At 42.1% G+C, this 13,214-nt stretch overlaps 1 protein-coding gene across 1 annotated transcript in view; it reads left to right on the top strand.

The window, feature by feature from the left end:
* SKIC2 (SKI2 subunit of superkiller complex) overlaps nucleotides 1–13,214 on the top strand; it is a 251,546-nt gene that overhangs the window by 188,160 nt on the left and 50,172 nt on the right. The window contains exons 22-24 of the mRNA XM_078645898.1: nucleotides 443–547; nucleotides 3,753–3,900; nucleotides 5,341–5,467. Coding sequence (XP_078502024.1) covers nucleotides 443–547; nucleotides 3,753–3,900; nucleotides 5,341–5,467 — 380 coding nt within the window. The remainder of the gene's footprint in view (nucleotides 1–442; nucleotides 548–3,752; nucleotides 3,901–5,340; nucleotides 5,468–13,214) is intronic.

Genomic DNA, 13,214 nt, shown 5'->3' with positions numbered 1-13,214 from the left:
TTTGATATTGAAAACTTCTAAGCAGACTTCAGCAAGCATGGGTTGCCATGTGCACCCAGTTATAATATATTTAAGTATATTATTGGCAGGCTGATCTATATTATTTGACATTGTGGGTTATCCTGTTAAGTCCCAATTCTCTGGTAAATAAAGTGATTTTCCCAGGGCCAAATAATTTGGTCAGGTGTGGATGTCAGCCAACATTATACAACTAGCCTGACAGACTAAATCTCAGCTTAGAAACTAGATGACATCACAACATAGCTCCTCGTCCACATTATAGCCTTTACCACAAGATTAAGTCTGAGGTTAGTCACATGTCATCTTAGACATAAGCTCACATATCCACATCTCAAACTGATCACACCTCTGCTTCACACAAGATTGCATCTCACTTTGATCACAGTGGAATCCCCTCACATGGTTGGTTCTTCTCTTTCAGAGAAAAGTCATGGAGTCTGTAAACGGATTGAAGTCTTTGTCGGTGGGACGAGTGGTGATTGTCACCAACCAGCAGCACAAGAATGCATTGGGTGTGATCTTGCAGGTAATGCATCACGTTTGTGTGTGTGAGTAAACATCCTTTTTGCAGGTTTCACCCCCACCTTTTCTCCCCATTTTGACTACCAGGCACTGGTGGAATGGCTCTGAAAGGCCCTCAGCCCTGCTAGTCAGTACTCAGTGCATGTGCTCTAACCCTTAAAAAGGTTCATGATTGACTGGCATATACCCAATTGGCATAGCCTAACCTACTTCTGAGGCCCTAGTATATAGGGCCATGGGTACCAAGAGCCTGTAATTTAGAGTGTACCCTCAGCCCTGCAGAACTTGTTGTGTCACCGTTGGTGGGATGAGGTAAACCATGACTACCATTCTGCCACTGTAGACTGGGAGGACAGTCCTACACTGCTAACTTTGCCATTTTAAGCAATGGCAAAGCCCAAACTCCCTTTCTAATGTGTGCAAGTCACTCCTTCAGCAGGACTTTAGAGTCCTAGGTCAATGTGCAGCATATTAGTAAAGTAGAACGTGTGTGTAACATGTTCTACCTTTAAAAACCTGGAGTTGTCATTTTTACTGGCTTAGCGATTGGTAGCCTCATTTGCGAATGCAGGGTTACATACTGACAACTCAGCTGTGTTCAATTCTGAATGGGATTACCAAAGTTGGTACTTAGGGGTATCAAACAACTCAAATATCAAGCCGGACTAGATGACCAAGTCCAAATTAATGTAACTTGTTGCCACTTGCAACCTTAGAAAGTTGCTACTCTGCTGCCCAGGTTTTCAAGCGGTCTTTTGCTGAGGCTTGCCATGAGACAGCCTTCTGCCCTCCTGGGGAGATGTGTGAACGACTCCCAGGAACAGTAACAATAGAGGCCTGCCACTGGTGGAGGTGTTACCTCCTCCTGGCAGGAAGTCATATGGGGTGTTGGGCCTAAAGGCGAGCTTCAAAGGGGAAGCTGCCTTTGAAGGGCAAGTAGTATTCACTTGTGGAAGGGGCAGGCAGGGGGACAGAAAAGGAAACACATTTGCCAAATCGTTTTTCTGCAGGGCGTGTATCCCAGTGGTAGTCACACCCTTATGGTGGGCTACCAAGCTCTTGAGCTGGAGAGAGGTGTTTTGCCATCTTGAGAGTGAGCAGAATAGAGCTTTCTGAGATAGCTAGATGCCACACTTCACAGGAAGTTGTCATCAGGCAGGAGGGATCCTGGTATCCAATTGGTTAGCTATGGTGTCCTCCTCCAAGGGCACTTTCTGGGCATAAAACGGCACCCCAGGCACCCAGAACTCTGATTTTGCTGGACTGGAGAACAGGACCGAAGAAGTACTGCCCTGCTGCACCAAGAACCCAGCCAAGGAGAGGCTGCACCGAAGTTGGACTGCGCCTAATACACCTTGGGATAGCAAAGCAAGGGTCATGCTCGCGCTGTATAAAATTATTAAAATAAATAAATAAATAAAGGGTTCTGCCAGCTGTGTCCTGCACGTAGAGAAGTGGCTCCTGAGCCCAAGCCAGAAGAAGAGAATCCAAGGGTCAGTTGGGTGACTTTCTGTATGCAGCACAGGGACACAAAAACTGAGGTAGCATGCCTGGCAAGTTGGTAGCCGAGGTCTCCGGAACATTGTGCCTCACCCCATGCACCCTAAAAGACCATGACCCAATGTTCAAAAGGTGCCCCCGAGTCTGCTAGACCGAGGAGAGTCATCGGAGTGCAGCTTGTTCACCCAGAAGGCACGTTGCCGCCAAAAGAAGAGAACTTCTGAATCCACTGTACCAAGTGACTAGTAGCCCAGTAGTGACTGGACTTCTGCCATGCTGGAGAGGACTTCGAGGGATGTCAAACCCCTGTTGCCAGGTTCACCTCATCAAGCCTGGAGACCGAAGCGTAAGAGTCCCGTCAATCCCCACAGCATCTTTAGCATCCTTAGCATCCTTGACCATCTTCATCATCCTGCATCAAGACCACTTCAAGTAGAAGTCAATGGCAAGGGACCACTGGAACTGGACTGGAGGCGGCTTTTTCCGAAGAGGTAACTGTTTCTGTGGACCTTGCTGGTCCCCCTTGACTGGCTCCCTGCCGAAGTTGGTTGCCTAAAGAAACTCTAAATAAACGCATTACAAATTGGTCAAGTATTTCTTGTAAACGTTTTCAAGTGTCAAATTCGTTGAAATTGCCAATGCTTGTTTGAAATTAAGTAAAAAGCTGTCAATTACTTTACTTTGTGAATTCTACATCTCCAAAACCCTCTGGTGGATCTTTTTCATTTTGGTGTCTAAAATTCATCAAAATCGAATCTTTTTTTAATAAATTGGTTGTGGAGTGTTTCGTTACTTTCTCCTACAATTGTTTTGGTGGTGTTTAAATTATTTCCATTTGTTGTTTTGTGTAAGCCCGACTGCTCATAGCACAGCTCCCCAGGATTAAGCTAAGGTTTAACAAACGAAACCTGACTAGTTCTAAAAGGGTTTGTATCGTATTACATAGTGAATGCTCACAACTTCACCACATAATACACCCCATTTCCTCACAGTGTACAATAGAAATGTCTTGTGTGCATGCCAGCTTAGTCTTACCATTATTCTCAGGAAGTCACAACTTAACACACTGACAAGATCAGCAGTTTTGTGGCTTCTTCGTGGTTGGCTACAAACCTCTCTTCAACCTGCATGGACCCCATATTGACTAGCCACATCCGGGATTGAGATGGGAAGCATTGGTTTATTTACTTTAGGTAACGTAAGAGCTATCACACTGTAATAAAAATCAGGCATGGAAACAGTGCAAGTTAGTTCTCCCTGAAGAGAGCTTGCTTAAATTCCTGTCTTCGCTGCCTTTCAAGGCCCCCCACCTTCAGCAAGTATTCACAGGATAGAAGCCATACATCCAAAAAGAACCCACATCAGTAGTTCTCAGTGTCTCCACACTGCGCTCAGTGTAGTGTTTAAGAGGATTACAATCCTTGGTTTAGGCGGTTGAACCTTATCGTAGATTTTAGTTGATGAAGCAGCCACCACACACTACTCTAATATATTTCGTTTGGAGTCACCTAGCCTGGGTAGTGAGTCTTCGGTTGATAAGAGCCTTATCTCTTCCTCAGTGTTTGAATTTCATGGAAATGGACTCACTGACAATACATAACACACTGTTATCGAAGAGAGAAGAGTATCCTGTTTCTCTAAAAGCAAAGGATTGATGCACTCTTTGTTCCCTATTCATCACAGCATTCTCCTTCACCCTTTTGTTGTAGGTTTCTTCTGATGCTACTAACAGGACATTCACCACACTTGTGCTCTGTGAGAAGAGACCCGAGGGACATGAGGAGGAGCGAGAGGAAAGGAATCCAGAGGCCCCAGTGCCAGATGATCTATTGAACAAGAAGCTTTTCATACCGGAGGGTAAGAGGGCAGTGCACCACATGTTTTACTGGTAAATACTCGGGGATCATTGAGACACACCACATTCAAAAGGCCATTTCCAGTTCTCAACCATCTATGGTTTTCCACCTTATTGCCTTTTGAAAATTCATCACAAACAGTTTGTGCTCACAAGCAGCCTTTGATCTGGGATTTTCCATATGCTGCTGGGGTCCAAGGACCACTGCTGACCATTCCAGTTGTTTTGGTCATAGGTGGCCTTTGTCTATGTAATTATCTTTTGGGCTCTTGGATATCATTAGGAGGAAATTAGTTTAGCACAGATGTTGAGCCGTTTTATGGTTTGTTCTGAGAACCAGAGGGTAGGGCGCTTCACTCCAGACCTCTCCACAACTATGTTAAAAAGTACCTTTGGGCAGATCAGAAGTGACTGTGTTCATGACTTTTCTGCTAACAGTATTCCGATACTTAACATTAATAGTAGTTATCATCTACTAAACAAAAAAGCAGGGATAATAGTTTAGGTAAACATTTTAATAATGTACAGTAGCATTGTGATGTACAGCAGCCTTTCGGTGTGTGTGTCCTAGTCCTATCCGATCGATCTGTCACAGGTCTGTCACAGGCTGCTCGAAAGGATCCCAGACATTTAAACTGGAAGTGAATGGAAAAGAAGAATTTTGAGAAGGAGGACAAATCAAATTGCCCTTTATGAAGTCCCTATAAGGCATGACACGCTTTGGCTGGGTCTGTTTTAAATGTGATGGAATTGGATACTTAATAAAACTTTATGGAAAAAACACCAACGTCTGGAAATCAATTGAAAAATAAGATATGGAAAGTTATTGAAAACAAAACAGACACTACAGATACATGTCATTCGAATTGGAAAGTTCAATGTGAACAAGGGAATTAGGTTGCCCTCCTAATACTGTGAAAGTGATTAGATTTGTCGTTTGCCTTTGTAGAATCCAATGAGACACACCTCCTCTCAGCAGAGAGGTGCCATCAATTATGTTCTTTAATTAGTGGTCTAAGTTGCAAGAGACTCTTTCCTGGCATAGAAAGCATTTTCTTTACATATAGTTTGCTGTTCCTAGTAGTATTTCTGAAATGATAGCCATGGTTTTCATAATTTTGAGGTGCTCGTTTGCAAACCTGTCCCAAGTTCTGTGGCAGATAAGTTGCCATGAAAGCTTTTCCAAAATGGAGCAGAATTAGGTTGTGCATAAGCAACGTTCTGTTTACCCCACCTATAAATGAGGAGGGTGACCAAGAAATGTGATTGAATAAGATATTTGTCCATTTAAGCACACTCTGCATGACCCCTTAGTTTTGAGCCCTGCCGATGGCTGATGTCAGTATTGGGTTTGTTTAGTCTTATTATTAGTCTGTCTCTTTTCCTTAACGTCTCTGATCTGCTTCTTTCATGCACATTCCCGTCTCTTTTCACTTTGGCAGGGCCATGTAGCCACAGTGTGGAGAAGCTGCAGCCATCTGACATTAATGGAATCACCATTATAGTCCTGCGCATTGCTGCTGAAAAAATCTTGGACGATTTCAACAAGCGCCAAATCCCACGTTTTCGGTGAGATGTTCTCATTGTGAGTGAGGATTCTCTCATTGTGAGTGAGGATGCTCTTATTGTGAGTGAGGATGCTCATTGTCAGGGAGGCTGCACTCGTAAGTGAGGTTGCTATCATTGTGAGTGAGGATGCTATCATTGTGAGTGAGGATGCTCTCATTGTGAGTGAGGATGCTCTCGTGAGTGAGGATGAGTGAGGATGCTTTCATTGTGAGTGAGGATGCTCTCATTATGAGTGAGGATGCTCATTGTCAGGGAGGATGCACTCGTAAGTGAGGTGCTGTCAGTTGTGAGTGAGGTGTGTTCATGTGAGAAGGGCGGGACAGGGACAGCACAATAATATTTCTAACATCAAGATGAGATTGAAAGAATCGATGATCATAAAGATAGTGGTCTTTCGACATTTCTGTTGAATCACAAATTACAGCCTCTCTCTTTTTTAGCGTAAAAGATCACAGAACTGGATATTCATATATCTATTTAGCTATATATCTATCTATATGTTCGAGGCATGTGGGCTGCTAAATTCATATCTTTTGCATTAGATCGCCGCCTAGTGTTGGGTCCGGATGATCGCACATTGTTGTCCTGGAAGAGTCTTCGAAGTATCCTGAGATAGGTGGCTCCTCCCCTGGACTACAGTGCGCATGGGTATCTATATAGCTATCTATATATCTTATTGATCTATCGATCTATCTGTCTATCGATGTATCTATCGATCTATCGATCGATCTACCCACACACATATATATATATACCTACACATATATATATACCCACACATATATATATATATATATATATATATATATATATATATATATATATATACATCCACACATACATATATATATATATATATATGTATGTGTGTATATATTTATATATATATTACATACATACGTGTGTGTGTATATATGTATATAACATAGTGGCGATAGCAACTGTGTAGGTAAAGTTAGGGCAAAGATGCTTATGAAAACAGACATTTGAAGGTAGCAGATTTAGGGCCGATTCTGATGTGGTTTGCGAAGCTTCCCAACCAAATGGCTTTGGGAATGCTTTCCGACCGAATCGGGAGAGTCCAACCAACAGAGTATGATTCATCCGGGTGCTTCCAGATACAATTTGGTTGGACTCCTATTGACTTCAATGGGAGCCTTCGTTCCGACCGAATGCATAGGCTCCGACTGAAGAAAGTTGCTGGGGAAAATCGGGCACCCTATGGCGGGTACCACTGGTGCCAGCCACACTGTGCATGGCTGGTAAGGGGGGACTCATGGGTAACCCCAAGGGCACTATTGGGAAGGCTCTGGGAGCAGGAGGCCCACTACAGCCACCAAAGTCTGAATCCGACTGCCGATTCTGCTTGTACTGGGGTGAATGTATGACATTGTTCTACATTCTGTCCATCAACTGTGTTTTTTGCAATTTTCACCCCGAGTGGGCTGGGTATGCTCAGACGTGAGTCCCAGGCTCTCCACACCACTGGAGTCAAGCTATCCAGGCTGAATGAAGGCTGATAGCCAGAAACCGGTCCTTGGATGCTTGATTCCGGTCTGGGAAAGACATGGCTTGGTAGTTCGGACTGGACTGTTCCCATGAGGCGCAGGGTCAGAGCTGATTTGCATATGGCCAGTGTCTAACCCAGGGTGGTGTGGAGTGCAAAGAAACGATGGATTTAGGCCCAGATCCTTGTACTGGGGTGAATGTATGACATTGTTCTACATTCTGTCCATCAACTGTGTTTTTTGCAATTTTCACCCCGAGTGGGCTGGGTATGCTCAGACGTGAGTCCCAGGCTCTCCACACCACTGGAGTCAAGCTATCCAGGCTGAATGAAGGCTGACAGCCAGAAACCGGTCCTTGGATGCTTGATTCCGGTCTGGGAAAGACATGGCTTGGTAGTTCGGACTGGACTGTTCCCATGAGGCACAGGGTCAGAGCTGATTTGCATATAGCCAGTGTCTAACCCAGGGTGGTGTGGAGTGCAAAGAAACGATGGATTTAGACCCAGATCCTTGTACTGGGGTGAATGTATGACATTGTTCTACATTCTGTCCATCAACTGTGTTTTTTGCAATTTTCACCCCGAGTGGGCTGGGTATGCTCAGACGTGAGTCCCTGGCTCTCCACACCACTGGAGTCAAGCTATCCAGGCTGAATGAAGGCTGATAGCCAGAAACCGGTCCTTGGATGCTTGATTCCGGTCTGGGAAAGACATGGCTTGGTAGTTCGGACTGGACTGTTCCCATGAGGCACAGGGTCAGAGCTGATTTGCATATAGCCAGTGTCTAACCCAGGGTGGTGTGGAGTGCAAAGAAACGATGGATTTAGGCCCAGATCCTTGTACTGGGGTGAATGTATGACATTGTTCTACATTCTGTCCATCAACTGTGTTTTTTGCAATTTTCACCCCGAGTGGGCTGGGTATGCTCAGACGTGAGTCCCAGGCTCTCCACACCACTGGAGTCAAGCTATCCAGGCTGAATGAAGGCTGATAGCCAGAAACCGGTCCTTGGATGCTTGATTCCGGTCGGGGAAAGACATGGCTTGGTAGTTCGGACTGGACTGTCCCCATGAGGCACAGGGTCAGAGCTGATTTGCATATAGCCAGTGTCTAACCCAGGGTGGTGTGGAGTGCAAAGAAACGATGGATTTAGGCCCAGATCCTTGTACTGGGGTGAATGTATGACATTGTTCTACATTCTGTCCATCAACTGTGTTTTTTGCAATTTTCACCCCGAGTGGGCTGGGTATGCTCAGACGTGAGTCCCAGGCTCTCCACACCACTGGAGTCAAGCTATCCAGGCTGAATGAAGGCTGATAGCCAGAAACCGGTCCTTGGATGCTTGATTCCGGTCTGGGAAAGACATGGCTTGGTAGTTCGGACTGGACTGTTCCCATGAGGCACAGGGTCAGAGCTGATTTGCATATAGCCAGTGTCTAACCCAGGGTGGTGTGGAGTGCAAAGAAACAATGGATTTAGGCCTAGATCCTTGTACTGGGGTGAATGTATGACATTGTTCTACATTCTGTCCATCAACTGTGTTTTTGCGATTCAAGTCGGACAGCACGATTCGGAAAAGCTGTCCAAATCCAGCATCGTACTTGGTCATTCGGAACTGTGGCCCGTAGAGACGTACGATTCTGCTCCGTACGGCTCGTTCATTCCAAATGCCGTCGGGTTCGGATTGGGATATTCCTAACGCCTAACTCGCATAGTACTCGGTCGGTCTAAAACCTTTCTGAGTCAGTCGGAAAGACACGTTGCCGTTCCGATTTGAACGGAGCAAATGCGTTAGGAGGCCTTCCTAACCACATCGGAAACAGGCTCTAAGAGTGCCAATGCTGTTGACACCTCAAACATGGGGAAAACCCAGGGGTCCCTACTTCCTTTTTTGCATAATTTATTAGCAAACAAAATGCTCTTGTTATGGAAACTCTCACATAACAATGACTACAAAGTGGCGCCAGCACACACAGGTACTTAACGGGTAACATGTATTATGGTCCAGTATTGCCATTGGGATTAAAGTGCCATCATATCGTAAATGTCACTAGAACCGCAAGATTGCAAGCAGTTTTCTTCACTGTACAGCTATGATCTGAAATACTTTATTTACCTCTCATAAGAAAATTATTGACAAAACCGTGCACAATGGTGATGGCCAATAGTTGTGTTTTACGCCAAATAATTTGCAGATTTTATAAAATATGGTGTTTCTAGCTCAAATGAAGGAAAATAATACTTCCAGAAAATGACCTGCATATTTAGCTTTTTTCTGTATAAGTTAGATAACTATGATACATAATTTAGTCTTCCATCGGCATAATCCTAGTATCCATAGCAATGGTGAACCTCTGCAGATTGGCTTGGGAGCTGTCTTTACGATTTTTGAAACTACTATCTCACAAGGAACCATGAAATAGTTTCCATATTGCACGGTTCTCTGTAAAATCGGGGTTATACACCACTGCATTTTGTGCAATAACAACACTCAGATGTCTAATAGCAGCCTAGCAACCTGCTCTAATTTATTTATTACAGGTGAGTTGTAACGTCGCTAGTCACCTGTAATATGAAAACGATGTAGCTGCTCAATAGAATAAGTTAATACATTTAAGTTGTGAGGTCATAATGCCTGCTGCCAGAGCCAGCCAAAAAACTATAACCGAGTTTTCATTTTTGTAATCTTCTTTTCTAAAATGAACAGTACTCAGTATAAAGGAGATATTTATGGCGCCATGTTTATATTGCGCATGCCCTAGTTAATTTGAGGAAACATAACTTAACATGCATTTGTAATGGACATATCCACCATTGGGCATCTTAACACTCAGCAATAGGTGCTTCTTGCTTCCCCATTCAGTGGCTATCATGTTATCAACCTCATAAGGATGAAAGGCCAAACAGTCCCACCGGGATTTGAACCTGTAGCCATGAAGCCATTAAAAGGTTTTGGAATGGATAAATTAGTGGACTGAGCAACCAGAGACGGTTTTCTAAAAAACAATTAGAATGTGAGTGTTTCTTTACATTCTGAGCTACAGCTTTTTTTAAATCTGGTTTATAATAAGTTGATTCTTAGATATTTCTCAGAAAATTGCAAATGCTTTCTGGTGCATTTAAATTTGCAATACTAATTTATATTCTTTTGTTCATACCTGCAGTTACACTATCTTTTTTCATACAAAAGAGCAAGACACAAAGGATATAAGAATATTGTTGGACCATGTACTCTAAAGCAGTGGTTCTTAACCTTTTGACTTCTGAGGATCCCCACTTACTGGAACCTGGGGACCCCCACTGAATCATTATTGAAATCTGGGGACCCCCACTTAGTAGGGAACTCCAGCCTAATCATTTTCGAAGATTTGTACCGAAAAAAGCATACATAAAAGATACCGAAACAAGCAGTCATGAAACAAAGACACAAATGATTTAATATTTTATTTTAATTGACAAACATCATAATGATTACATTTTAATAGGCAGGTTAGAGCATTTCTAAATTCAACTAAGACACTCATCGTCCATGATACACTTCAGGCCTCGAAAACTCCACTCGCCCAACCTACAATGTCGAATGAGATTTTACTATTTTTAGCGTTTACTCGTCCACTTCAGGCCTCAAAAAATCCACGTATCCACTTAAAATGTTGAGTGAGATTTTACTATGTTTAGCATTTACTCATCCTTGCTGGTGGGTTAACTTAAACTGGAAGGAACAGGTGTTTTGTTCGTTCAGAAAGTTATTGAGTTATAAAGAGTCCTTTAAATCTTGTTTTTGTCTTGACTTATTTGCTGCTGTTTAAGGACAGAGATCAAATGTCAGTTTGTCTTTTTACTAATTGTTGCTTATCTGTTCATGGAAAATGGTGTTTAGTTTTCTTTCTCTTATTATAGTTAGTGCTTTTTGTCAAGTGAGTTATCTGACAATAATTGTGTAACAAAAGGCTGTAAAATGTCAGTTCTTTTTTCTAACTCAACATTTAAACAGCTTGTAAATAAAAAGTACAAGTATTTCAAAATATATCAGGAGTTATGAAAGAACCTTTTTTGTAATTCAGAAGTGTCATGCAAACAAAGATTTACATAGGAGCAAAACAAATCAGAGCACTTTACTTGGTAATGTGCAAATGACAAATATTTGCAGAAACTCGATTTTCAGACATTGTACACTTGAACTTTTGAAACCACATGTCAGTGTGAAGTTCTTTAAACATTTCAATGTAAAATCCGCTGATTGCATATGACAGTGCGCCGCTCCTTTGTGCTTCAGTTCTGCATTTATTAAGTGTCCGTTTTTAAACATAAGTTGAGACCGATTCCTGCCCTCGCACTGATGACAATATGATTAATGAACTGTGGCAACTCAGCGGTCATGTGTATCCTATATGTGGCTAGATTTGTATTATATATAGAGCAAATGTTTAGTCTATTAAATCTAACAAAAGAGCTTTCTGTACAGCAGTAATGCTGAACAGGTGTTTTTGAAGGTTCTCCCATATGTGATAAAGAAGAAAATGGCATCTCAATGAATTAAAATACTCGCCCCGGATCACATAATTTGAAACCACTTTATGGGTCAAGAGCATTATAATTAGATCAAGTAGATTATTTAAGTCACAAGACCTGCAGGTCTAGTAACATTTTTAGGATTATTCGAGGCTTGCACTTGCACTGCTCTCACAAATCAATCAATGCGATGATACTAACTTATTATTGTGCCTCTAGTTTCAAAATCCTACACATTACGTTTTAAAATTTCCAGTTGTACATTTTACTTCTTTTTTTCTGGACACTTTATTAATTTGTTAATATTTAATTTTCTAAGAAGTCACAGACCCTCTTGGGTGACTGGGCCACAGATTAAGAACCAATGCTCTAAAGCAGTGATACTCGAAGTACGGCCCGGGGGCCACATGCAGCACTCCTGACCTTTACATGTGGCACCCTGGTCAACAGCAGCACTGGACTAGATGTTAAATATAACCAAGCAAACATTTATTTAAAAGTTAATTTGAGTTAAAGAAAGGCAGTAAATAGGGTGTCCTGCACCACTTAAATGTATTAACATTTTTATTTTTAAAGACATCTTGCAGCAAAAATGTTAAAGTGTATATCATTAACATGCAGAATCGTTTCAACTTGGTACATCAGATCTTATCAGTGTATTGAGAAGTATTTCTTTAAAAAGTGATAGTTTTCAAACATGAATTAAGAAACTTTCAATCAATCAAATCGACTTTATTCAGTTTCAAAGACCATTAAACTTTTATAGTAAGTTGATTTAGAAACGTTCATTCTCTCCCTCCACCTGCGCCGACAGCAATGCCAATAGTGAACCAAGGGGTAAGTCAGTTCTTACGTTCACTCTTTGGGCAGCTTGATTTATATTATACATGAACAACATAATGGTATATTAAATCAAACACAGAAGAGGGTTTTGTACAGCACACATCATGAAGTTATGTATTTTGAGATTCTCATATGTGATAAGGAAAAAGGAAGGAAGTAAAATAATTTTTTTTGCCTAGGATCACACAATTTAAATAAGTGGAGAAGCTGGGATTAAACACAATTGTTTGGTTTCACATTTTGCAGTTCACTCTAGATGTATATGCCTTGCTTGCCCTATGCCCACCATTCTGTCAATTCCCTCCAAACCCGACCGCCACCCTGCTGGCATTTGTGCAGACCTCCGTCACATTACAGACCAAACTTTGTGGCCCCTGGGGTTATTAATGTAAGTATACATGCTCTGAAGAATAAAATACCACCTCTCCTACGTTAAAACTATATTACAAGTCACCTCTTGGTCTATGACTGTATACAAAAACTCTGCGATTTGTAGTAGCCTCATAATGTACGACAGAGATACTCTATCACAAATAGAAACACTTGTTATTGCATAATTAGTAGGACAAAGTTCAAAGTTTCCGGGTCCATAAAAGATCTGGGCACCTCTACGGCACTGCTGAAGAAAGAAAGAGAGGCCCTTATAGAGAACTGATCGCTGTAAGACCTCCATATTGTGATCTTAATTTCAGTGACAAAGACAGTTTCCTCTAGGAATTGGTTGCTTTTGGGCCTTCATTTTGTGATCTTGGTGTCCATGAGGAAGAGAGTTACTTCTAGGTAGTTGATCACTGAAAGCCTCCATATCTTGGTTAAAGAGATGTTTATTTTCTAGACTAACTGGTAGATACTAGCCTGAAGTTCTTGGCAGATAATGGGTACTGA

Source organism: Lissotriton helveticus, chromosome 5_1, assembly GCF_964261635.1.
Source record: "Lissotriton helveticus chromosome 5_1, aLisHel1.1, whole genome shotgun sequence".
In the NCBI taxonomy this organism is placed as follows: domain Eukaryota; kingdom Metazoa; phylum Chordata; class Amphibia; order Caudata; family Salamandridae; genus Lissotriton; species Lissotriton helveticus.
Note: the sequence above shows the minus strand (reverse complement) of the source record. Positions and strands in the feature narration are given on the sequence as shown.